Source organism: Rhipicephalus microplus, chromosome X, assembly GCF_043290135.1.
Source record: "Rhipicephalus microplus isolate Deutch F79 chromosome X, USDA_Rmic, whole genome shotgun sequence".
Taxonomy (NCBI): domain Eukaryota; kingdom Metazoa; phylum Arthropoda; class Arachnida; order Ixodida; family Ixodidae; genus Rhipicephalus; species Rhipicephalus microplus.
The window spans coordinates 84,598,505-84,626,303 of record NC_134710.1 but is presented as its reverse complement, the minus strand read 5'-3'; the positions used below and the strand labels follow the sequence as shown (position 1 = coordinate 84,626,303).

Below are 27,799 nucleotides of genomic sequence, written 5' to 3'. Positions count from 1 at the left end.
AGCTGCGCTTGACGCTTGGGTTTTTCCCAATATACGCATGGCCTTCTGTAACTAAACGCATGTGCCACTTCGTCTTGAGGCACTTGTCGATTCGCGCTGGACTTTCGAATGCTTGAGGACTGCTTAGGAAATTGACGATAGTGTGCAGTTGTCTCTTGATGGTTGGCAATGAGTAGGTCTTGGTCATAGTCGTTAAAACGGCTGATCATCTCCTCTTTGATTTTTTGCCATGACTCGTCGTTCTCGAATATGTGAATTAGGTAAAATTTGAATGCCTCACCGGTGACGTAGTCGCTGAAGTTCGTAACCATCTCCCGTTCCAACCAAGATGCAGCGGTAGCGTGGAGTTCGAACAGGTTGAACCAGTCCTGAACGGGTCCGTCGTCCGCTGATCCGGTGTACTTGGGGATGTCAAGGTCGTCTGATGGTGCTGTCATGATGCTGGTCTTGGTGTAGTGTTGGGATGTACTTTCGTGGTCCACGTTCGGTCACTGCGTCTTGCTGAGACGTTCGGAGATGGTGGCTGGTTGATGGAAGTGGCCGCCAGGTCTTCATCCTGTCGACTCGTGTGACGCTATGATGTATTGGCGACGTGGCCATCCATCGTAGCGTCACATATATACAAACATATACAAATATGTGAATGACAGCGGCATCGGCGATAACAAAAACCAGCCGAGACTGTCCGTATAATTGCTATCGCAATAATAGCAACACTTTGAGCAACACAGGTTTAAGGAGGGACATGGTGCTTAAATTTTTTTATTTCACCATAGATTGTTATGAAACTTCCCAATTTTATGTATGCTTGTGTGCTGATTTCAAATATGGAATTATTTTTCTGATGCAATATGTAGTTTTTAAAATACAGTATATTTCATGTATCTTTCGAGAGAAAGATTTCTTCTAAACTGAGAGAGTTACGAAGCAAATTAGCATATCACAATAATTTGGAATTGGAATTGTGTACAGTGCAAGAAAGATTAATGTTAGAAACCTATTTGAACTAAAGTTATGGGATGTTGAACATTTGCAAGTGAAACCCCAGCTTGAAATCACTCACTTGTGAGTGTTCAACATACCACAACTTTTGTTCAGATGGACTTGGAACATCCATTTAGTTTCACTGCACACAGTTCAGATTCCAGATTAAATGGGATCTTGTTGATATGATTCTGCATGTTTTTTGCCCTAATGAGATTTTCATTTTGTTCCTGGCCAACGTCCTATAAATATAACGCATTTTCATGCATTTATTATGATCACATTTTTGCTCAAAATTGAAATATGCGATTCTGAAAGTGAATCCTGATCGATATAATCTAGAAATACACTAGACTCTCTGTAAACGGAGCCTGAAGGGATCGAAAAAATATGTTCCATTTAGCAGGAGTTCCCAATTACTGAAAGGTCAACATGGGTGCAGAATACAAGCTCGAAACCAAGCATTGCAGAGGCAATAGTTCCTTAGGCAGTAGTTCCATTTAACAGATTTCCGTTTACTGAGAGTCTACTGTACTATGTTTGCTTTTCGGTATATGAGCTTAAACCATGTTCCAGCAAGCCACAATCTGCACGCTGCATAGCTGCTTAGGCTGCAGTAGCATTGGTTTTGCTCCGAAAAGATCGCTGCCTGGTGCGGCCTCTGTGTCCAATAACGAAGGGAAGAAACCACAACGCAAATCAATCAGCTACTTTAATGTTGCTCAATAAAATGGAGTTGCTGACGGAACATCCACATTTTTCTCCTTTTTTTTAACCTCTTTGGTTAATGCAATTTTTGCATGATAGGTCTTTATTTTCTAGTTCCCATAAAAGACATGTCAATAAGATTCCACTGTGTTCTTATATACTAATCTATGCTATACGTCTCTCAGTTCAGAAAATATCTTGCTTTTCAAAAAGTCTATGTATATTTTGTATTTTAAAAACTATAAATTATGCTAGAAAAATAATTGCATATTTGTAACCTGCATGCAAACATATTAAGCTCGCCAAGTTTCATGAAAATCAAGCATAAAAAAAGAAAACCTTTAAAAGAGCAGTGCCTCCCTTGACTCATTCGTTACCGCGAGAAAATGGCTGTTTTTCTTATGCCTCAGGAAGCTTTCGCCAGCTTGAAAAGTGTTTCAGCACACGCTGTGGCATACCAAATCATGCGTAGAGAAATGTTCTTTCCAAAAATACAGTTTGTACAGCAACAAAAATATTCTGTAATGTATAAAAATATGAAAAGTTGCGATTCTTCGTTTTCAGTTGGTGAACAGCACAATGAAAAGTGCTATGTATGCTAAGACATTCAAAAAAAAATTCAGAATATACATTTTGGAGATAAATGAGCCAGGAAGAGTACAAAAAGTTATAAATGTTCTACACATTTTCTATTGAAGGACCAGTAAACAGGCTGATACTTTTTACAACCCTCAAACAAGCTCGCCAATTTGTACAGTAGACCGTGGTGATCACATTTCCTGAATATTACATTAACGCACACCACACAGACCCTTCATTTCGAAAAACACTTCTCGGGCCTGTTTTCTTCGCCTGACCAACCCCCCTCTGGGGCGCAGTGATGCAAGCTTGCTGATGGGCAATTCGATGTACCACTGGTCTCTCCGATTGGTTCATTGCCCTATGAAACAGCGCCTTGGCCCTGCGGTGATACATTTTCGGCCTGGCAGTCCGCATTTTCAGTTTCTTGTGCTGCCCTCTACCTTTTTGGGGAGCCCGAGACTACCTGGAGAAGCGGTATTGCCAGAACGAGAGCCTCCGAGATTATGAGGCATCTCGCTACTTTACCACTAGGGGTCAGGTGCTCCTCTAACAGCGCTTTCTTTCGCTTTCTCACCGTGCCGCTATGACACATGCTCGTGTTGAAGACACCCTGCTGAGTCGTTGGCTGCACACCGATGACGTATCGCTGAGGTCGTGTCATTTTGCCAAAGTGGGCCAAGTCCTGGCGATGGGCTACATCTCCCCCTTCCTATGTTGGAGAAGGGTAGCTAGCGAGGCCACATGAAAATTTTAATCCAGCTGAAACGGATGTTCTAATGCCTGTAATTTCTTTATTATAGCACATATTCGTAAAATTCTTGCCATGGCATGTTCACGTGTTCAAATGTTTAATCGAGGTACAGTTGCTATACAGTTTCGAGCAGTGGGATTCTTGTGGTGCAGTTGCACACCGACGCCGGTGTCATGACAATGTCATAGGAGCAACTAGCGACACTGGATGCAGCCCTGTCTTTGACATAACAATAGAAACCAAATTGAAGCTGCTGGAAACTGTTGGAAATTGAAGCTGCTGGAAAATAGGTGTGGTACACACACACACACACAGAGAGAGAGAGAGAGAGAGAGGAGAGAAGACTGCAACAAGACAGTGAACCACCCTTTTTTTCCTTTATTTTGCACTCTTTTGTCATGTTGACATACACTTTTTCTAGCATTCTTGTATTTTTAACCAAGTTGAATGAATACACTGCTGTGCCATCTTTTGCCCCGGGAGAAAGCTAGTGAGTGTGTAGCGTTTCCCTGCAAACTGTTTCAGTGGTTTGGAGGATGAGAAGGATGTGGTGGAGTTTAGGGAGCACTATGTCGTGGCCCGTAACTTCAGTCAGAAAATGACAAGCCAATGGGCTGATATTTCTGGCAAACAGTGTGTAATGAAACAAGTTTTTTGATGGTTTTTGTTTTTCTTTTCTTTTATAAATACAAGCACCACATAAGGCTTTTACTTTTTTGCTATCTTTGGTGAATTCATTGTTGTTGCTGGCAGTAGTTACTATGCCATGTATTGCAGCTTTGTGTATTGCTGTAGAATGTGCTCAATGACTAGGTGTTACTTCAGTAAAGCAATAAAAAAATGGAAATTTAGCCATTGTTGCTGTTATGTTCAGTGACATTTCATTGTGGGTTTATATGCAGCCTGAACTATATTATGTTCTATTTGGCTCATAGCATGCAATATATGTCAGCTGGCACTTCTAACTGCAACTCTAATTTCTGCTTTTTGAATTCTCTGATAAGGTCACTGTGCGGAAATCGGCCAAGCTATGCAGTTTCTTGCCATAAAACACCTGAATGATTGTTTTAGTAAATTATTGAGTGAAATTGACTGTATAATGAATACTTGTGCATACTTTTCTGTATACTGCGTTTAGGCTGCTACGAAACAGAGAATTGTGGAAGCAGAAGACGTGGAAGTGCAAGTAAGTACATATTTAGCCGATCTGTTCGAGTGTTGTAGCAAGTAACTAAATTACATGCCACTTTCAACAGGAGCAGGTCATTGATAGATACGTTGCACAGATTTTGGAAGCTTTGATGGCCAAGCAAACTGCTCTGGAAATTCTTTCCAACCTCTGCTGTGGAGAAGGTATTTGCACAAATACTTGTACAAACTTCATAAAGGCAAAAGCTGCAATAAATAGAACTGTTTACCCCTGTTCATAGTCCTATGTATTCGCGCTTAAGCTTAGATAATAGTCTACTAGTGTTTTCAGTATTTTATTGCAGGTTTTAGCATAGCAGGGCCTCGTGTTAGCAGCTTGTGCAGTGTGCTGTATAATGTGAACAGTGGTACATTCTTCTTTCTTGCTTGTGTGTATACGTGTTACCACTGCTGGAAGTAAAATTCACAAATTTCGCTTGTGTAAGGCTTGCTCTTGAGCAAAGCTGTAGGTAAGAAAAAACAACCGGTAGCTAAGGAGTTGCTTTAGCTGGACATTTTATATTTAGACCCGGTAGTTAGAAAGCATTGTCTATCAATATGTCTATATGCATGCAGTTTCTTTTGTGCCTCTATGTATAGTACCACCGAATTGTAGGCTTTTTGCAGAATGTGAAGTCCAAGAATATGTCAAGTTGAGAGTGCAGATATGTTATGCCATCCATGTTAAGGGGGGGACGCAGCTTTGGGATCGCGAAAAATGGCAAAAAAATCGATTTTTTGAAACTGAAGTTTTCAGTTTCTGGAACCCTTTTTCTATCTGGTTCCATAATATCTACACTGAAAACCGCGCAGAAGTGCTTCGGAAAATTCGTTTCACCCACCTAGGTAGCAAAACTTTTTCTGGAAATGGCGAAAAAACACCGATTTTCAAAAAATTATAGCTTCGCTATGCTTGGGCCGGGAGCTGGCTTCTTGGGCTCATCGGAAAGAGCATTTCTCCGTGTTTAACTTTCCCGCCTCAGCTGGCTCCTTCTGTTAAAAACAAGCGCACAAAAAGCAAATGTTTGAAGGTTGTTTTTAGGCCCTTCACTGGCTGTGGCCGCCATGTTGCCTCAGCTCGCCTCGCCATTGGCCCGATGCTCGCTCCGGGAGATCGTCGTCTGCTGCTTGTGCGTCGCGAGGACATGGCTCTTGAAAATCGCTACTTCGTGACGTGTTCACGGCTTGATGATCACTTATGATATAATTACGCTTTAGTTACGAGCAGTAAGCGGATGCGCGATCAAGTTACTACAAGTGGGCGCGCGGTCTACGAGCGCCGCGCGTCTTTGGAGTCGCCTTTAGCCCCGACTCCGCAGACAGCGAGACTGCGGGCAGGAACGGCGCGCTAGCGCATTCGTGGCAACGTGCTTCTTCGCAAGCAACGAAGCTGTAAGTGGCGGCACGATCTGATTACTACGAGTGGCCGCACCGGATGCACGATCAGATTACTACGAGCGGGCATGCGGTCTACGAGTGCGGCGCATCATGGGAGTCGGCTTTCGCCCTAACTCCGCTGACAGTGAGACTGCGGGCAGAAACGAGGCGCAAGCGCACTCTTGGCAACGTGCTTCGCAAGGAATGTAGCACATCACTCGCTAGCTTCTCTGAATCACGAATGGGCATTTTACAAATCGGCAGCGGACCCCCCCCCCCCCCCCCCCCCATTTTTCGCTGCCAAGGATTGCTCAGAACAGCGGCTAGCAGCTTCGCACGTCATCATTTGAAAATGCAATGCCAAGCGCAGTGCGCGCCGATTTTTTGTCATCGTAGTTACACATTTCGCGCATCGTCACCGAACGCCGCCGGCAAATGCATTACGCGCCGGCTGCGCACCCCATGGTCATATGGAGTGCTGTCAATAAGTTTTTGTGATGTGATTCAGACGTGCTTGGAGCCGTGCTTGGAGCCTTTTTGTATGCCCGTTTCGCGTCATTAATTATACTGATTAATATTCCTGTGCCACCAGTATTCTGCCCATAACTTTGTTATTTGGAAAGAAGGCATAGGCTGTCATGGTGTGATCCATTTTTCTGATGCAATAAACCTCTCTCCAAATAAAGAAAAGTTCAGTGAACATTTGTAATCAAGTACTTAATTATGCTAATTACATCTTCAGCACAAAAAATCTGTGTAATAATATCAGTATATGGTTTTATTCAATTACAATCTTTTCTATCATACCTATCACACCACTCCTTCATACAAAGAACTTGGTTTGAAATCCATACTTGTTCTTTGTAAATCATGGAAAGGAGTAAATCATGAAAAGATGTCAAATATCACGAGACAAACCTGATACAATTTTCAGGTGTCTTAGAGATGTAAAGAAAAGTTGAAACTTTAAACGCAGCTTTCTCAATACTGTTTTTTTTTTTTTTTTTTTTTTGACATTATGCTCAGCCCCTCCACATGGTTCAATGAAGAAATAATTTGTCTCTTATAAAGTATTTATGGTATCGCTTCAGAATTTTTATGGAAGCACGTAGAGGTCATTCTTAGTGTCTGTGCCGTTTTTCAACAATATCCAACGAGAAACAAAAAAAGTTCATCGAAAAAAGCCTGTCGAAAACTTGAGCTTTTTCTCACAAGTGTGTTTTGGACATTGTGCATCGCTCGTGGAAAGAGTAGCACGGGAATGACTGGACCGATTTTGATTCTGTTTTTTTTTTTTCCTGAATCCCTGAACACTGCTTGTGGGTACCACAATCTTCAATTTCTGTTTTATGGCCCTGTTTTTTTTTTTTTTTTTCTAGATGATGATTTGTCTGTGCCACTGTTTCTGACAATGTGTGTCGGCAGCCATGATGATCTAAAAAAAAAAGAGAGAGCTTATTAAAGAATTCTGAGAGTGCCATACCCTGTAGCTTTGTTTTGAGTAAAGATCAACACCATTCGCAGCTTCCTGGCATGTTTTGTTACATGGCTAGGCTTTCCACGAGCAGACGATTTAATTGGACCGTGTAGCATTATGTAACTTGAGAACTACTGAAGGTATTATGATGAAACTGCATATTTCCCTATTTGAGACACTTATGAGTATGCATGCCAAATTTCTTTGCTGTAGGTCAACAAATAAAAAGCTTTTTTCAGCGCCACCTCTTAAGTCAGTGATGTCAATGTGTAGGTTGGGTACGATTGTTGGTAATTTTAACTAGTGCAACATTCTTTTTCCTGTGAACCAGTGTTTCTATTGTTAGAGGGGGGCAGTAATGTTTGATATGTGTAGAGATTTATTTATTTATTGGAATTACCCTCAGAGCCAGAGGCATTATAGAAGCGGCTAGTACATTTAATAACATAATACAAAAGTTCTGTATATACAATGTTAGCTATAAAAGTAACAGTACAGGTCGTAACTAATCAAACAAGAATCAGAAGTTTGCAAAAAAAAAAACAATTGCATGTAATTTGTTGATTGTACTGTATTCGCTGCTAAGACTTGGTCGAAGATATGCGCATCTTCACAGGAAGCGATCCTGCGGGATATTTCAACGAAAAAATTTTGCGAGCATGAGATCTACGAAACAGTTATTGCCAGGCAGTTTATATGTGAAGTCACTCATTAAGGTTATACACTTAAATTTGAGTCGTGAGAATGATTAACAATGGACTTGACTGATCCTGGAAGATTGTTCCAGTCCTGTGAGATACGAGGAATAAAAAGCTAAATACAGTCAGTACATTGTCGATGTTGTCAATAAAAATATTGGAAGTGTTTGTAACAGAAAAGACTATACTTAAATATGTCTCACAGTGACAGCTGGTTTGAGTGATGCACTAGTATTAAATATTTTAGTAGTACTGTAGCTTGTTAATTGATGCAACATATGAATAATATTGACAGTATTTTAGAAATGTTAAATGGGTGGTCATTTTCTTTTGTTGTGCTATGGCCTGCATCAAGACTGTAGCTAGATTGAAACTTGGGCTAGTTGGTTGTACTTCATGATGGAACGACAGTTTTCTCACGAGGTACTAGTTGATTCTAGTTCTAATGGCTTGCATCTTTGTGCTGCCACCATAGTGGTGTCAGTAACTTGTGATCATGGAGTCATCGCTAATGCATTCATGATGTCAATGCAATCGTCATTCTCGTAATGTCTTTGGGAAGCCCCATGCATGAGAGAAATGCCCCTGCTAACGTCATTGTCACCATGTTGCCATCATTTAGTGCCCAATGCCCTTGTCACTCTCACTATGTTGTCATGGTCAATTATGCTGTCATGCTGCCAGATTCGCTAGTTTTTTTGTTTTTTTAGCATAGCTGTGGGGGTTTGGTTTATAGTTTAAACAATAATTGCTGTTGCAAATTGCTATTAACTGTGTCTGAAGGCAACAATTTCTAAAGTGTGTTAGACCTCGAAAAAGTGAGTGATCATGTCTTCTTTTTCTTTAATTTTTAATCAATTTGAAACGGTTGAGTTTGGCACAGCTTTTATGCTACCTAGGTATAATTTGTGCTCATGTGGTGATGCAGGTGACCAAGAGTCTGAATATGCTGACATTTCTGACAACAGTTCCGATACGTTTGATGGTGATATGGAGACTGAAGAAACTTCTGCCATTGTAAGAAACCGCATAATTGTCCTTTAACAGCAGCATTTTTTTAGTAGGCTAAAATACTTCATCTTTATTGCAGTTTCCCCTCAATATATCGTCTGAATTTCACGAGGCTCTGATGGCACAAAACATTGTTTCCAAGGTCCTGGACCACGTGAGCCAAATGGATGATGCATTTGGCCGCTGTCTTGCTGAGCACAAGCTTTCAGCCATGGTGCCTACAAGGTACTGGTTCTTACTTCACAAAGTGAACAGTTGCTTTTGTTTGTCTATTTAAGGCACCTCTCGGTTGCCCCTTTTTTTAAACCATGATGACTTGAATTAAGCATGTTCTTTTCATCAGTTTTTCTATACTGTGGAATACACGAATATTGTTTCGTGAGTGGCAACACCAAAAACAAAGTTGTTATAATTATATATTATTGGAGGAACCTCTTTGATTTGAAACTACAGCCACACAACGGCTATCTTTGTGATTGGGAATCGCGCTTCATTACGTGGCTTTGACATTGTTTGTTACGAGTCATTTTGATTGGCTTGACACAGCAAGTAGCATGTAATATTCATATAGTCTCAGCTAGGCCACACTATTATGTGCTAAAAATTATGACAACATTGTCTTGTGGATTACCTTTCAAGCTGTATTCGCTGTTAAGACTTGGTCGAAGATATGCGCATCTTCACAGGAAGCGATCCTGCGGGATATTTCAACGAAAAAATTTTGCGAGCATGAGATCTACGAAACAGTTATTGCCAGGCAGTTTATATGTCAAGTCACTCATTAAGGTTACAGTCTAATGACACCCAAAAAGCACAATAATGATTTATCACTTCTGAAGAGTTCTCAGCGGACAACCAGAAGCTTTGATTTCTCACTTCTATAGCAGTATTTGAATAATCCAATTCATATTGGGCATTTGCAATTAAAGTGCCCTGTGCTTCTGTGGTATTGTATAAACGTCTGAATCGCACATTTAGAATTGCCACTGGGATTATTAACCTTGTTGTTTCCTTGAACAAGTAATCAAACCAAGCTGTAGTCTGGTCCACATTTAAAGTTTTTTGTGCTCCTTCAGAGCTTGTACCCTGTGGGGTCTAGATGTGGTGAGCGAGCACCACGCCACGCTCTTGGAGGGAACGGACACAGAAAACGAGGTCGGTACAAACCAAATAACATACATACATTTATTTAAATAATTTAGAACGACGATATCGTCCGCCGAATGATACATCAATCGTAATTAACACACTAAGTGGTCATCACACAAAAATACCAGACACTCAAACAACATAACACAAGAGCACACAAAAGGCGGAGTCGCCAATGCTTCACTCACCACGTGGGCCCGCGGTGCCGTCCACGGCAGACCCACCGCGAGAGACAACCGTTCGCGGCAACCGCCACGCGCAGAAGACTCGCTCAACTCTCGCCCACCACCAAAGCTTTCTTTCTGCCAGGGGTCACCACCGGCGCTACCACTGTCACAACCACGATGATGATAATGACAGTGGTAATCAACGCGTTCTACCACCCGGTAGTTGTAGCCTGAAATGCGGCTTTTGGGCGAGACACGTGCGCCACACGGCGCAAACTTTACAGGGGGTGTCAGCACCCCCACAACCCATATATACAATACAGAAATGACAGTATGCCATCTTGCGTAGCATGTTGTCATTCTTGCATTCTCAGATAAGTATATACCCATATTGACCAGTGCTGCTAGATTGCTACTAAAAGTTGGTTTTGAGTACATAGCGCTTTAGGGGTCTGGCTTGTCTGTAAATTTTATGTGTCGTGACTGATAACACTCGCAATAAAGTGGTCAATGTAGTTTTAAAACAAAGCAAGCAATGCCCAAAAGTGAGTAAAAATAAATGAACAAGATCTAAATAAATGAATATCACAAAACTAACCGAAAATTAATTACAACTATAAAGGAGATTTATTAACCAGAAAGGTTGGTGCTTGGAAGGCTTGGAAGGCGATGCACCAGCCGCAATTTCCGAGCTCGAGCCGCTGCTGCACACTCGATGCTGCTGCCGCTGCTGCACACTCGATGCTGCTGCCTCTGCGCCGGAGTACTTCCTCTTCTTTACAATGGCCCCACGGAGAAAAAAAGGAGCCATCCTGGCGACTTAGTCCTGTGCAGGCGGCGTTGAACCGTGGTATTGCTTGAGCCTCTGTACGTGTACAACTTCGCGGTTGCGACATCGCAAGTCCGATGGTGGAGTAAGAGGCTCAATGAGGTAGTTTACTGGCGAAGTTTGTTCGACAATACGATATGGCCCATCGTACTTTGGCAGAAGTTTGGAAGAGAGCCCAGGTGTGCGATGCGGCACTGACAGCCATACAAGAGAACCCGGAAGAAAAACGGGAGTTGAGGTCCGGGCATCACGAATTGCCTTTTGCCTGTTTTGGTCATCGCAGGTAAAGCGACGAGCTAACTGGCGGCGTCCAAGATCGGTAGGCACTCGGACGCGTCTGGTCGATAGGGCAAAATGGTGTCAATGGTGTGGGAGGGGTGACGGCCGTAGAGGAGGTAAAAAGGGGAGAAGCCTGTTGTCGCTTGCGTTGCCGTATTGTAGGCGTATGTAATGAATGGGAGAACTAAGTCCCAGTTAGAGTGGTCAGGCGTCACATACATAGATAGCATGTCACCGAGAGTACGATTAAAGCGCTCGGTAGCCCCATTGGTTTGTGGGTGGTAAGCGGTACATGTGCGATGTACAATAGCACACTCAGCGAGCAATTTTTCAATGACCTCGGACAAGAAGGCGCGGCCGCGGTCACTGAGGAGTTCTTGAGGGCCTCCATGACGCAACACAAAATGACGTAGTAGGAAAGTGGCAACCTCTTGTGCTGTAGCCGTTTTAAGAGCAGCGGTCTCAGCATAGCGCGTTAGGTGGTCGATAGCAACTATTATCCACCTGTTGCCAGTCGGAGTCAATGGAAGTGGCCCATAAATATCTATTCCAACCCGTTCGAAGGGTCGGGAAGGGCATGGTAAAGGCTGCACTTCACCGGCGGAGGCGTGTGGTGGAGATTTTCGGCGCTGACATTCGGCACAAGAGCGGACGAAGTTGCGGACGAAGGTATACATGCCACGCCAGTAGTAGCGATGTCGAAGCCTTTCGTAGGTCTTGAAGACTCCTGCGTGGCCACATTGTGGGTCAGCGTGAAAAGAGGAACAAATCTGCAACCTCAGGGTTCGTGGAACGACGAGCAGCCACTTGCGTCCCTCTGGTGCGTAGTTACGTCGATAGAGAAGCGTGTCACGTATCGAGAAGTGTGGAACTTGGCGCCGAAGCGTTCGCGTCTTTGGGAGTTCAGAAGTGTCGGAGAGATGATTGAGGAGAGACGCAGTCCACGGGTCATTGCGTTGTTCGATAGCAATGGTGTCAAAGTCAAGCGATGACAATGTGGAATCGCAAGCGGAGTCAGCTGTGGCATTCTGGGACAGGGGGGAACGGGAAAGGGCGTCGGCGTCAGCATGCTTTCGTCCTGACCGATAAACCACGCGTATGTCGTAATCTTGAATTTTCAACGCCCAGCGAGCGAGGCGGCCAGATGGGTCTTTTAACGTCGAAAGCCAGCACAGCGCGTGGTGGTCGGTCACGACGTCAAAAGAACGACCATATAGATATGGGCGAAACTTTCCAAGGGCCCACACAATGGCCAAGCACTCCTTTTCTGTGACGCTGTAGTTGCTCTCAGCCTTGGTAAGTGTGCGACTAGCGTATGCCTCGACGTATTCCTGATGTTCCGGTTTACGCTGTGCGAGCACAGCACCCAGGCCTACACCACTGGCGTCGGTGTGGATTTCAGTTGGCGCTTCAGGATCGAAATGGCGTAGAATTGGTGGCGTCGTAAGAAGCCGTCGCAGGGTGTTGAAAGCCTCGTCGCAGGCAGGGGACCACGATAAGAGGTCTTTACAGCTGCTGAGAAGTCGCATGAGAGGTGATGTAATAGACGCGAAGTTTCGGACGAATCGCCGGAAATACGAACACAAGCCGATGAAACTTCGAAGTTCTTTGATGGTGGCAGGTTTAGGAAACGCCGTAACAGCTCGCAATTTCTCGGGATCCGGGAGGATGCCTTCCTTGGAAACAACGTGGCCCAAAATGTTCAGTTGACGCATGGCAAATCGACATTTTTTGAGATTTAATTGCAAACCGGCGTTAGTTAAGCAAGTAAGGACGTGCTGAAGGCGACGTAAGTGTGTGTCAAAGTTAGGGGCGAAGACCACGATATCATCGAGGTAACACAAGCATATCTTCCATTTTAGTCCACGCAGGATGTTGTCCATCATTCGTTCGAACGTTGCAGGTGCATTGCAAAGTCCGAAGGGCATGACGGTGAATTTATATAAGCCGTCTGGCATGACAAAAGCGGTTTTGGGGCGATCGGCCTCCGCCATAGGCACCTGCCAGTAGCCTGACCGCAAGTCTAACGAGGAAAAGAACTCGGCACCCTGCAAACTGTCCAAAGCATCGTCAATGCGCGGTAGTGGATAGACATCCTTCAGCGTGATCTTGTTCAATCGCCGGAAATCGACACAGAAACGAATAGAACCGTCTTTCTTTTTGACGAGAACCACCGGAGACGCCCATGGGCTCTGTGAAGGTCGAATGACGCCTCTGCGAAGCATGTCGTCTACTTGGTCAGCAATGACGCGGCGTTCTGTAGCGGACACGCGATATGGTCGTTGTCGCAGCGGTGAGTGGGACCCAGTGTCGATGTGGTGTTCTACTGCTAAGGCACGGCCGAGAGATGTTTGTTCAACGTCGAAAGAGTGGCGGTAGCTCTCAAGAATGGTGAGGAGTTGTGAACGCTGCGAAGATGTCAAATCTGCAGCGATGAATGGTTGAAATATGTTTGCCGACGTTGAGTCAGGCGCTGAGACGACAGCCAGTTCAGAGACGGAGGTAGAAGGCACCTCATCGGGGACGGATATAATTCTGGAAGAACTGATTGTCTCGACGTGGCCAAGGCACTCGCGACAAAGTAGAGATAAAGACGACGACTCATGATTATAAATTGGCATTGTGGTTGACCCTTGTACAAGATCGAGAGCAGCAAAAGGCAGGGGGAGAGCTCTTCGGGCGACGAATATTGGAGATGGTGTGAAGAAGACCGTGCCGTCGGATATGGCGCTGCATGAAACTGGCACGAACGCAAAAGAGCATGGAGGGATGTAGGTGTCATCGCTAACGACAAGTTTAGCGGCAAACTGGGTGTCGACGGACGCTTGGTCATCCAGTGAGCAAAATTCGACCTCAGCCCTAGCACAGTCGATTACGGCGTTATGACGCGACAAAAAGTCCCATCCCAAAATAATATTATGGGAGCATGATGAAAGAACAACGAACTCTATCGTATACAGAACGTCCTGAATTGTCACGCGGGCTGTACATACTGCGGTCGGTTGAACAGGTTGAGCACTGGCTGTGCGAAGCGATAATCCGGAGAAAGGCGTCGTAACCTTACGAATTGAGCGGCAAAATCCAGCACCGATAACAGAAACAGCTGCACCGGTATCTACAAGAGCGACAGTAGGGATATTTTCGACGAACACATCAATAACATTGGTAGGTGACAAATGAGGACTTGGGCAAACCGAAACTTGCGCAGTTCTTGCCTCAGGAACTGCGTCGTCTAGTTTTCCTCCTCGTTAGGTGCGGGCCGTCGACGCATAGGAGAAGGCGAGCGGCGGCGTGGAGAGGGCGAGCGAAGACGTCCCGGCCGAGGGCGGTGGTCGTCCTGGTAGCGGGCTGGCATTGGAGTGGAGGAACCGTATCGCGCGTTGGAGTCAAGCGGGAAGAAAGGCTCACGGCGGTTTTCATTGGTGATATGCGTCCGGCGGCGGCAATACCTTGCGACGTGTCCGGGGTATCGACAAGTGTAACATATCGGGCGATTATCGAGGGTGCGCCACGGGTTGGTGGTGTTAGTGCTGGTCCAGTGAACTGGAGCTGGGGGATAGCTCGCGCGAGGCTGGAACGGAGGCGCAGGCGCCTTGCGAGTTGGCATGGCTGCAGCCGCGGCGTAGGTGAGAGGAGCAGCCACAAGATTAGGCTCGCGAGCAGCTGGTAAGGCCTCGGCGACCTCTCCTTGAATGACGTCACGTAGAGACGATGGTAAAGTTGTGGTAGCTTCTGGTGTGAAAGGCACCAAGGAAAGCTGTCGTGCAACTTCTTCGCGGACAAATGCTTTTATTTCGGCCATTAGTGACGCGTGGTCATGACCACTGATCGCACTAGACAGCGATGCCAAATCGTGCGCTGAAGGACGTCTTGTCAGCGCTCGCTGCTTCCGCAATTCATCGTAGCTTTGGCAGAGGCTAATTACGTCGTTAACAGTGGTCGGGCTTTTCGCCAAGAGCATTTGAAAAGCGTCGTCGTCAATCCCTTTGAGGATGTGCTTACATTTTTCAGCTTCCGTCATTTCGGCGTTCACGCGTCTGCACAAATCGACGACGTCCTCTATGTAACTTGTAAAGGTTTCACCCGTTTCTTGTGCGCGTGTGCGTAAACGTTGCTCGGCACGAAGTTTTCGGACGGCAGGTCGATCGAAGACTGCTACAATCGACGTTTTAAATTGCGGCCACGTTCGGACGTCTGCCTGGTGGTTTCTAAGCCAAAGGCTGGCTACACCCGCGAGATAGAACGAAACGCGTGTCAACTTGTCCGCGTCCGTCCATCTGTTTAAAGCGCTCACCCGTTCGAAAGTCGAGAGCCACTCTTCAACGTCGTTGTCATCTGTTCCACTGAAGATTGGAGGCTCCCGCTGAGGAACACTGCCTGGACAGGTGGCCGGAAGAGATGGAAGCGTCTGCTGATCGGCGTCCGGCATAGCAGAAGGTAGCCGTCGAGAACGGAGTTCCAGGATGGTAGCGGGAAGGTGTAAGGAACGGTACCCGGCACGTCTCCACCAATTATAAAGGAGATTTATTAACCAGAAAGGTTGGTGCTTGGAAGGCTTGGAAGGCGATGCACCAGCCGCAATTTCCGAGCTCGAGCCGCTGCTGCACACTCGATGCTGCTGCCGCTGCTGCACACTCGATGCTGCTGCCTCTGCGCCGGAGTACTTCCTCTTCTTTACACAACAATTAACTTAAAACGATAAAAACACTTCACAAACGTATGGCTGACACGTGTTACGGCCGAGAGGGTGCCACCACTTTGCTTGACTGCTCTTTTTACTTGGCACTTCTCCAGCACCTTCTTCGCTACGTCTGAATGGAGAAACAATTTTACTGAACTCGCTGCAGATGACAGGTACTTCAACTACCTTAAGAAGCAGGAAGTCGATAAAGTGCAGCAGAAAAGTAGCATGCATCTTCCCCCCCCCCCCCCCCCCGAGTTTGAGATTCTCCTTAACAAGATTCTACTTGTGCTGGCAAAACCGTACGTGCTTACCTCAAACACTGGTGTCATCGATGGTTTAGTAAAAAGAGCAGGGGCAACTCTATGAAAATGGAATCACTTGGTGCCCGTGCTAAGCACTTGCTCGCGTTTCACACTAGTGGAGCTGCATTTAGGGCAATATTTCTAAAGAACTGTGCCAATCGCTACACAAGTTTTTCAGGTGTAGATACTGTGGGCATTTAGTATACGCATCCTCTTCACCGGTACATTATCATCATTATCATGTGTGGCTCATGCATCCCCATCGTTGTCACGTAGCATCATCATCTTGGTCCGATCATCTCAGCTGTCGGCTGCCGGTTCTTCGGGCCTAATAAAGGTCTTCCAAACCAAGACTCCATACGTGGTGGAGGTGCTGTTGGATCCCCCGCCATCCTCTCGACCACTCTACCCCCTGGAGCTACGTTCAGGTCGCCGCTTGGGCCAGGTGTCCGGAAATATGTCGCACCAAGAAGAGGTCGGTGCTGCAGCCGTTCCCACTCCGCCACCGCGTGCCGCGCCTTTTCACGTCATTAACAGCCTCCAGCGTGAGCCCCATCCCTTCGCTGGTATGCGCGGGGAAGATGTGGAGGAATGGCTGGACGATTTCGAACGGGTCGGCGCTGCTAACCGGTGGGATAACACCTACAAACTCGCTTACGTGTCATTCTACCTCACGGGTGTCGCGAAGACGTGGTTCCTCAACCACTTCATGGACATCCCCGACTGGTCAGCCTTCAAAGATCAGCTTCGCCATGTCTTTGGCACACCGGCTGTCCGTTCAGCTCTCGCAAGGAAAGCTCTTGCGACTCGGAAACAGCACATCGGGGAGTCGTATACATCCTACATCGAGGATGTCCTTTCACTTTGCCGCCGGGTTGACACCCCAATGACAGAGTCAGACAAGGTACGCCAGCTTCTTAAGGGCATTGGACCCGTCGCATTCAATGCCCTTGCAATCCAGAATCCGGCTACCGTTGCTGACGTTGCGACAACCTGTCAGCGCCTCGAAGAACTTGAGTCGATGCGCCTACAACCGGACAGTGACGCGGCCCGTATTACGACTGATCCAAACCTACGAGAAACGATAAGGGTGATAATACGCGAAGAATTAGAATCAATGGGATTCACACTACCATCAGTATCTACCATTCAGCCTTCTTCAACGTCATTGCGGGATGTCATCAGGGAAGAGCTCACGTCCATGACCCACATGGCCAACCTGCAGCCCATTGTCTCTCGTACTCTACCATCGTTCCCGCACACCGCCGCCGCACCACCAGGCACCGTCAGCTCGACGTCCCCGCCACGAACGTACGCGTCGGTTGCTGCCGCACCTCCCACAAGCTTTCCCACGAGCTTTTCATCACCACCGCGTGAGCCGTCACCTGTCCCTCTGACTTCTCTCTCTCCTGGTGCAGTTAGCGCAAGCTACTACCCTCCTCATCGATCGACTCGGCCTACGTGCTATTATTGCGGCTATCGTGGTCACATTGCACGCTTTTGCCGCAAGCGCCAGCAAGACGAGCGCCGAGGGTATGACATATGCGAACGGGACTATACCGCAGGAGCCTTGTACCAGGGTCGCCGTTATTCGTCACCGCCGCGTCGGTCTCCATCTCCGCCAGCATCGGGTGAACTGCGCAGTAGTCACCGATCAACCCGACGCCGTTCACCGTCGCCTTACCGTCGCTCTTCTTCTCCTCTTCAGCCCGCTTCCCTTACTTCTGATCGGTGTCCGGAAAACTAAGCGATGCAGTTTTTGGAGGACAAACTGCATTCCAACACAAGACTCCAATTCCTCCAGCGCGCCCCTACAATATGATTGCGGTCATAGTTGAGGGAGTGGACGTTGATGCTTTGGTGGACACTGGGGCTGCGTTTTCTGTTATTCGTGCTGATTTGTGTGCCCGTCTTCGAAAAGTCACGACGCCTTATGATGGACCGACACTGGTTACAGCCCAGGGAACAATGATTCGCCCTTCCGCTCTCTGTACTGCCCGTCTACTAATCGACGAAATTCTTCATCATATAGAATTTGCTGTGCTATCCCCGTGCTCCCATGAACTCATTTTAGGCTGGGACTTTCTTTCCTCTGCTTCTGCGGCTATTTGCTGTGCACAACGTGTCGTCCATCTTACTGACACGGACCACTTGCTCAACGACGAAACCTACAGGCCACTTCGACTCATCGCTGCAGTAGACATCGAGTTACCACCAAACGAACATCAATTAGTGACAGTTTTGTCCAACGACGTCGAATCTGGTGACATTTTGGTCACTCCGTCACCGTATTGCCTTAATAAAGGCATAGCTCTGGCATCAGGTGTGGCTCGCTTCAACGATGGATCAGCTGTCCTCGCTGCTACGAACACCACACCAGATAAAATTTTACTGCCGCGGGGCACTACTGTCGCCTGCGTTGCCGATCTGGAGCCTGTGTGCGTCGTGCCTCTTACCCCTGCCTCCTCTAAAGGCCATCCTGGAGATCATGCTGCTTCCTCGGCCTTTACAGCAGCCATCAACAAGGACTTGACAGACTTGCAGAAGCAGCAGCTGCTTGATTTGTTGCAAAAGCATGCAAACTCTTTTGACGTTCATTCATCCAGCCTGGGTCAGACAACTGCTACAGCACATCGTATTCAGACCGACGGAACATCCATTGTGCATCGTCGTCCGTACCGCGTCTCCCTAGCCGAACGAAAAATCATTGAGGAAAACGTAGACGATATGCTGCAACGGGAGATAATCCGACCCTCAACCAGTCCTTGGTCGTCTCCAGTGGTTTTGGTGCGTAAAAAAGACGGTTCCGTACGATTTTGCGTCGATTACCGAGCACTCAATAAGATCACTAGAAAGGACGTATACCCCATGCCACGCATCGACGACGCCCTAGATTCCTTACAGGGTGCTGAATACTTTTCGAGCCTCGACTTGCGTTCAGGCTATTGGCGAATCCCCATGCACGAAGATGATAAAGAAAAAACTGCGTTTGCAACGCCGGACGGCCTATACGAATTCAATGTTATGCCGTTCGGTCTATGCAATGCGCCCGCAACTTTTGAGCGCATGATTGACACCGTGCTGCGTGGCCTGAAATGGAAGACTTGCCTATGTTACCTCGATGACATTGTTGTCTTTTCATCGACGTTTTCTCAACATCTGCAACGCTTGGACGAGGTCCTGACTTGTCTTGCGGGCGCAGGTCTTCAAATTAACACCAAAAAGTGCCATTTCGCCAGCAGATCTATCAAGGTACTCGGTCATATTGTGAGCAAGGACGGAATTCGCCCAGACCCTGATAAAACTGCTGCAGTGCTTCGCTTCCCTCGCCCTGACAAACCAAAAGATTTGCGAAGTTTCCTTGGTCTCGCCTCTTACTTTCGGCGATTCATACAAAACTTTGCCTTCATAGCCGCACCACTTCATAAGCTACTTGCTTCCGGTATGCCCTTTCAGTGGTCTCAGGAATGTGAATCAGCTTTCGACAGGTTGAAGAGTGCCCTCACGACCGACCCTGTACTTGCTCATTTTCACGATGATGCACCGACCTTCCTGCACACAGACGCTAGCGGCCGTGGTTTAGGAGCCGTGCTCCTGCAACGCGACAACTCTTCGCGAGAGCGAGTCGTTGCATACGCCAGCCGCGTCCTCTCCGCAGCCGAGAGGAACTACACGATCACTGAGCAGGAGTGCCTCGCCATCGTTTGGTCAGTACAGAAATTTCGTCCATACCTGCATGGCCGCCATTTCACCATTGTGACCGACCACCATGCTTTATGTTGGCTTTCGACACTCAAGAACTTGTCGGGACGCCTCGGACGCTGGATTCTACGCCTCCAAGAATATGATTTTGAGATCGTGTACAAGTGTGGCAGGAAGCATAGTGACGCCGATGCTCTTTCTCGCTGCCCACTACCAGCGACTCCACTCGGGGTTTCAGCCGTCAATTTGCACAACACGCCCTCGGAGTCCACGTCTACGGCGGTTTCCTCTCTCACCTCTATGGACCAGCTGCCTTCGGACGACCCGCACGATTTTCCTTCTCGACAGTTGGCTTACCCATACTGTCGACGTATTATAGACTACCTCACTGGCAGTTCCCGTCCACCTAATGCAAGGCTCCGTCGCCAGCTCTCGCAATTTAAGCTGGACAACTCGGTGCTGTACCGCAAAATTTACCATCCTGACGGTCAGCGCTGGGTTCCCGTTCTACCCCGATCGCTTCGGTCCGAAGTCCTCAGGGCACTTCATGACCATCCGACTGCTGGTCACCTTGGTTACCATAAAACCTACGATCGCCTTCGAAGTCGGTTTTATTGGCCAGGCATTACCACTAGCGTACCTCGGTATACTTTGATATTTTTAGTGTCTGCGAATTAATGCGAAAGTGTAATGAAACATGAAAAAAAAAAGTTTGCTTGTCAGCTATGTTTAAATTAGTTCCTGATTGTAGCGTTTTGTCAGTTCGTAAAAGCTAGAACATACAAATAATCTATTTCCAAGTAATTACCTATCGTTATATTGAAAGGCCTATCTTCTTTCCAAGTACTCTGCATTTTTTTGGAAGTCATTAGAGATATAAATTTATGTGACAAAATAGTTGATTCCAGTGGATAATCAGCGTGGTTTTTGTATTAAGTTCTTTAAGATGCGAGTAGTTGGTGTAACAGAGAAACACTGCACAGGTCAATCTGTGTTTTCCGGTGCACCCTACAGACTTAGTTAGTTGCTGTGAATGTGATGTAGAATATATGAAAGTGTGCATCTAGGTGACAATTTTTATGAAATTCAGTAACTTTTTCTGTAGGTGTTTTTAGATTTCACTGTGCCTATTATGTAATTTTTCAGGGTTCATGCAGTTCGCTGTCGTGCCCTGCTTTGCATTGCCAATATGGTTCAGGCTTTGGCTCCAGAAGATCTTGGTGGAATTCCTGGTTTGGTTAGCATGTGGACATGTTTGGCACAACTGGCATTTGTGCAAATGGGTGAGCACAAATGCAAATTAGGTGTATTATGTGCACATATATAATATACAGAATAATACGAATGAAAGGATTAGCCAACAAAAAAAAACTATATTAGTGTTCTTCTGATGAATATATTTTCGATACATAAAGAATATGATAGTGCTTTTGCATTACTGTACATTATAAGCAATTACTAAGTTCTTAATTGTTTATTGTAGCTCTGGGTGCAGTTGTACTAAGCTACTGTCACTGGGTAGGTCATTCACTATGCGCAAACAGCTAAATGGCAGTGTATGCAAAATTGTGACACATCGTCCATGTCATATATCGTAAAATTCTAATACAATAATAATACAAATTTATTCTTACAGTAAGGAAATATGTTTAAAACATGTAATCAATTGGCAACAATTTACAAGATGATAAATATTCCTTCATTAATGAAGACCTTGCTTCAGAAACTCCTTTTAAACTTTTTTAGCAGACTTTTTTTATAGAACAATTAATGATTATATATGTTTATTTGCTGATTTCAAACATTCAGTAATTTTTATACTATATTGTTTCATCAGTTTTTAGGCACAAGATTTCTAAACTCTGACATTTCCAAAACAAATTAGCATTACACTGAGGGCCTGACCAAGACTGCCCAAGTTATTTAGTTTTAGGTGAAAAAGGTTTCTTCCTTTCTGGACAAAACATGCCAAATATTGGAACTTTGTACTGGTTTGACTGATAGTAGCTCTGACAGAACAGCACGAAGCATTTTCTTTCTTTCTTTTTTTTTTGTCCTGATGCTTTTACAAAAATGAGCTCAAAGCACAGTGCAAACAAAAAAAAAACAAATGCAGATGTCACCACCCAAAAAAATTGCACAACACAAGGTGTGCAAAAAGAAAGCAGGAAGCCAGGCCATTAGTAGTGCGTAGAAATGCGGGACTGTCATAGTACCCTGCCACTTTACAATTTGCAATGCCACCTGCCAGGCAAAGTTACAGGGCAGCGTAAACACTTTTACCTCGTCACATCGAGATGCACCTCTAGTCGGCACATCAGCAAGTGGTATATCCTAGACCTATACTTTGTTTCATGAGTTCCGTGCTGCAGAGCCAAGGCTACACGATCTTCGAGCACAGATTCTTGTGAAGCGAGATGTAATGCTTATGTTCAGAACCTTTTGCGCATCCTCGTAACTTTTACAAGCAGTTTCGTCAGAAGACTTACTTGAAGGCTTTTTTGCGTTTTGTAAATGCGATCTGTGTGGCGATTTTGCCCAATTTTTCTCATAACACAAATTTTGTGGCTCTATGATACTGAAGCAGAAACGTGGAGGCTTACCAAGAGGGTCCAGCTTAAATTGAGGACGACGCAGCGAGCGATGGAAAGGAAAATGATAGGTGTAACCTTAAGAAACAAGAAGAAAGCAGAGTGGATCAGCGAATAAACGGGTGTTAAGGATAACATAGTTGAAATTAAGCGGAAGAAATGGACATGGGCTGAGCATGTAGCGCATAGACAGGATAACGGCTGGTAATTAAGGGTTACTGGCTGGATTCCCAGAAAAGGCCAGTGGGTTAGGGGGAAACAGAAAGTTAGGTGGGCAGATGAGATTAAGAAGTTTGTGGGTATAAAGTGGCAGCAGCAAGCACAGGACCGAGTTGACTGGGGGATCATGGGAGAGGCCTTTGTCCTGCAGTGGACGTTGTCAGGCTGATGATGATGATGATACTAAAGAAAAAGTTCTCGCTAGATCATGTTATGGTAGTAGAAATTATGCAACTCTGCCTTGTATGCATGAAGTTTTCATCTCTGAGGTACAAACTATTGGTAAGACACTGCCTAAAATTTTACACGTATTGGTTGGCACAGCCACAGACTCCACTGCGCTGCTGAGGAACTGGCATTCAGTCCGAAAAACATGGCTGCACTGCCGGAAGCAGTTGTTGCCCACCTCGAATCTATCAAGCGGCCGCAGTGTGCTCTGTAGTTTGTAAGCTCCGAAGTGATGCTTTCATTCGCTTAAGATTTATGCCCTTAAGCTTTTACAACACAATATTCATATCGATTCAGCACTGTTTTTGAAAGCCACTCTCAAATAATCGATGTTGTAAGCTTAGCAAGTGGGATGGGCACTTCACAAACTTGGAGGGCATACATTACACCTTTGTTAATTTTTTTTCTAGAAATCCTCGATAGCCGGTGCCATTTGTCCAGGCGGCAGCTTTAGGACGTGTTTTGGTTTGATGCTACGTTTTTCCGAAGACGCTCTATTGAATGCTGGAAACATGGCTTTCAATGATGCTGACAACTTCCACATTTATAGAGTGCTTATAGCGTGAAAAAAAAAAAAAAAAAATTGGCCCCGGATCTGCATGTTACACTGCAAATGTCATCGAAAGACGATAGTCTTGCGTCCGGAGAGTGTGAACAAAACATTTATTTGATGTTCTACGCAAGAAAATCGGTGAATGGTATTCTGGAGGCACTACGTTAGAGTGCCTCGAACGTGCAGCGGAGGCGAACGAGCGCATCGAGGCACGTTAGACACGAGCGCCATCTGGAAGTCATCTCTGAAAACGAAGGAAGGCGTGCGCGCCTGCGGAGAAAGATGCGTGCCATTCTCGGTGGCGATAAGGTGCAGAACGCAAAGCGACCGATAGGTGCCACCATCGTGTCGTTTTAGCAAAGCGTTGGTAACACTTGCCTTTTTGAGCATCGCGTTGCAATGTCAGTGCAGCGTGTTTAACGCTACGGTCCTTAGAATTACTTGTGCGTGCCTTCTCTAGTATGAAGGCACACATACAAAACATTGACATGTTGTTATGGTACCTCAGATACGCGCAATGATTGCTTTATAATTGACAATCGCACAAGTATGAACACAAAATCTTGAGCAATATTGGTGGGTGCTGCGGATGGGGTCGGCCGTTTGAGGTATCGTTAAGGGCGGACAAATAGACAGACAGGCGGACAGACACACCAAAATTTTTCAGTCGAAGGTCTCCAAGAAAGACTGTCGTCTAAAAAAAATTGCAGAGCAAGAAGCAGGCAGCTCGAAGTATCCCACAACACATACAGACGATGCGGCTTGCCGATGTAGCTGTCACCCATGGATGCTGTGTCGCGGTGACAGGGACCGCGATCAAGAAAAGCTGCTGTACGACTTCAACCTCGGTGTGTTGCAGAGTCGTGCACTATTTCCGTTAAAGGAAGGAATTTTCGACACTGCGCAAGCTCACCGCTGGCAGCGCTGACCGCTTGTAGACAGGGCACGGAAGGATACATATAGATGTGCTCGCCGTTTTGATCGGTCGATAAGGACTGTAGCTCCCACTGTGCTGCACGAAACTATAGTACTGAAACGGAGTATATAGAGGATGCTTCAAGTGAAGGTATTATTGCCAGCTCATAGATCAACAAGGTTTGAAAGGTGGGCATGGTAAGAAGGCATTTGGCGAGGACAAACCCTTTAGCACCATGCACCGCTAGAATAACGGTGCAACAAAATCACACATTTTTCAGTCCCGTGGCATCATGATATGATTCCCGAAATTCAGTGTAGTACACAGCAGTATAGTACACAGCTAACACAGCTGTGAGTGCAAAAAAAAAAAAAAGGTTAGAGCATTCAGCAGACTAGAACCATGACAAAAATGATACCACCCTTATTTTCTTATCATTGCAACAGAAAGCATGAAAGAAGAATGTGCAAACGAGTTGCCAGACTTTATTGGGTAGGGGGAAATAAAACAAATAAGGTTGAGACTGGCTGTCACATTTTTTTTTTGTAAGGCCAAAGCTGCGTTACTGGCACACCTCTTCTTTACTTTCATTGCTGATGTAACGCCCATTAGCCTCAGCTTGTTGAGTTGTCTAGTTGATTAAATTCACAATTCAAATAGTCCTAAATTTTTTTAGTCTATTAATTTCTCATTGTAACTTAAGCATGTTATTAACACTTAAGTTTTCTTTTCTATGTTCTTGAATTGATTTTGTTCTAGATTCTAAAGACTTTGAACTCTTGGAGGCAAGCACCAGTGCTTGCAGGTCAGTGCTGCAGACTCTAGTTTCATTTGTTGCCAGTGCTGGAAATGGTGGCACATCACCTCTGCCTAGTGTGTCTGATGAAGAACTTGGAGTACTCGCTGAAGTGGGTCTGCAATGCTCTGAACCATCTGTAAGGACTAATGTGACCCGCATCATGGCCGCATTAGGTTGCCTGTTGGGTGCCCATGAGACTCGTGTCCTCAAGGTTTGTTGCTTTTGCAAGTAGTCCACCATTTTGCTCTGTGGTGCACTTATCTGAAGAATTTCTGAGAACAAATGGCTGTTCCACCACTGTATAGGTGACAGAGTGGTTTTATAAAATGCCAGAACTACTATTGTCATAACTAGTGCTCGCGGTAATCTAGTGGACTCTTGATGTCTTCAGGTTAACGACGACATGCTTTAGTGTGTAAACCAATATTTACTGCAGTTTACACTCTCAACAAAACGACAAGCCCAAAACTTAGTAAAATCATGCAATAGTAAATATTTTAATATTTCTGATATTCATATGGGAAAGTGCAATATTTTTTTTCTTCTTAAGCAACTGCATTGTATGTTATCTGTGTGGTACTTTTTTTTTCACTTTTTTTTTATTGCCAAGAACATATGAACAGTGTTCTACTGTATTAAACAAGCAGAATTCTGACTACTTAAACTTTATGCGACATATTCGACAATTGCTGAGCTGTAAACTGTCTTTACATGTGCATATATTGAATATTATTTTTAGTTCTGCTGGAGAAATCTTACGACTGTATTTTGTCATAATTCTTTGTTGCAATAACATGAAAAAGATCGGATCGCATCATAATTCAACTTTTGATCATTCAATTGTATGGCTTGTATGGCTTTACATATCAGCTATAGAGTTCTTTGGTGCACAACTTAACATTCCAGAGTTCTAATCTCAACAAAGTTGTCCATTGAAGTTAAATAAAATGTCTCCCTTATAAAAGTTACATTTTTGTCTGTCTCTTGCGAGCTTAATATAGTTTCAAATTTTAATTGTTTCCACTAGGATTTCTTGCAGTGTACATAATTTCATTTTACAAAAACTAGACGGGTTATCTGGCACTAGTATTTCTGCAGGCTCCGTGAGCGGCACCTCAACCACTGTGGGAATGATATGAAATGCTGGCTTCGAATAGATTTCATTCTTCAGATTTATGGCACTCCTTTATTTATGCTTAAAGTGGGACAAAGTTATTAAAAATTATAATTTGCCTCATCCCTATGTAAAACATTGCATAAAGGTTGCATGACCATGAAACTTATGTGAAACATGGACAAATTCAATCACTTGGGTATGCATTGCTCTGTAATTATGCTCTAGATTTGGCATTACAGAGTAATAAATTACTTTTTAGGGGCAAAGCCTCTTACGCTGTTGGTCGTGCCCCTGTCGTCATAGTAGCCACCTCTTGTTTAGTTCTTAGAGTGTCCGCTGGATGGCGGTACTTGTACATGGTGAATATATGATGAAAAGATGCGGGATGGCGGTACTTCGAGTGTTAATTAGATGGACGGGCGGACAGACAGACAGTCAGACGCTTCGCCCCAGTCATCATCATTCACTCCGTGGATATGCTGTGATTTTTTTACAACAGCAAAAACATGTTTTTTGCTTGAAAGTACACTTGAAAGGACAGAGTAACCAAAATATTGAAAAAAAAACATTTTTTTTTCTTCTTGCATTATTTGAAATCTGCAGCCTTTTCTAAACCAGAGTCAATCATTTGTTTGTTTTAGTAAGATTTTTTTTTTTTTTTGCTCTAAAAATGACATATTTCAAAACTTGTGCGGCAGCCTACCATGCCCCCATTCTTACGTAGCAAGGAATTCCTTGCAGTTCAAGCATCATAGCCGTATGGAGAAGTTAGTCTGCAAGCTGGTGTGCATTTGGCACATTCAGAAAAGAATGGGCCCGGAACTGCAAAAATGAAAGGAAGTAGAGGCGTCAAGCTTTCTTTCAGGAAAGCTATATCTGGTCAGATACGTTTTAGTGGTGTCGCCATTGGCAAGCACTAATGCTATTATCATTGGGCCATTAAAAGAAATAGAGCCAGCTTGGAGGACATGCGAAAAGCTGTCCAGTTCACATATTTTAACATAGCATCAAAGGATGCCAATCAAGCACACAACTTTTACTCAAAGGACACCGAAACTTGGTGTAAATTCAACAAAGCCCAGTTGAATGGTGAACCAGTAATTCATAAAGAACACCTTCCAGCATCTGTTAATGAGGCTGTTAAGTTAAATTATCTTGAATTAGCTCATCCAGAATTACTTGCTAAATTTCTCTACGGGAAAATTTAAAACCCTAGTGAGTCGTCGGATTGTAGTGTGGGATCACGCTCCTAAAAAACGTTTTCCTCGGGCACGAAATACTCTAAATGTGCACTCTTGATGCTCTGCTCACTTTTAATGATGCCAATATAGCCCGTGTGAATGTGCTGAACTATTTTGGAATTTCGCCAGGCCACTGAGCAGTGCAGGGCCTAAGCACCCTTCAACTGCGTCAACAGTACTGTGCTTACACGGCTCCGTAGCAGGCGACAAATGAGGTTCGCCAGGCGTTTCAACACTAAAAGAAAAA

At 45.2% G+C, this 27,799-nt stretch overlaps 1 protein-coding gene across 2 annotated transcripts in view; it reads left to right on the top strand.

Annotated features, from left to right (window-relative positions):
- Positions 1-27,799, top strand: part of LOC119176181 (HEAT repeat-containing protein 3) — a 90,249-nt gene that overhangs the window by 57,247 nt on the left and 5,203 nt on the right. For both annotated transcript variants that reach the window (XM_037427342.2, XM_075877244.1), the window contains 6 exons: positions 4,164-4,211; positions 4,282-4,378; positions 8,694-8,782; positions 8,856-9,001; positions 21,035-21,171; positions 25,155-25,405. In XM_037427342.2, coding sequence (XP_037283239.2) covers positions 4,164-4,211; positions 4,282-4,378; positions 8,694-8,782; positions 8,856-9,001; positions 21,035-21,171; positions 25,155-25,405 — 768 coding nt within the window. The remainder of the gene's footprint in view (positions 1-4,163; positions 4,212-4,281; positions 4,379-8,693; positions 8,783-8,855; positions 9,002-21,034; positions 21,172-25,154; positions 25,406-27,799) is intronic.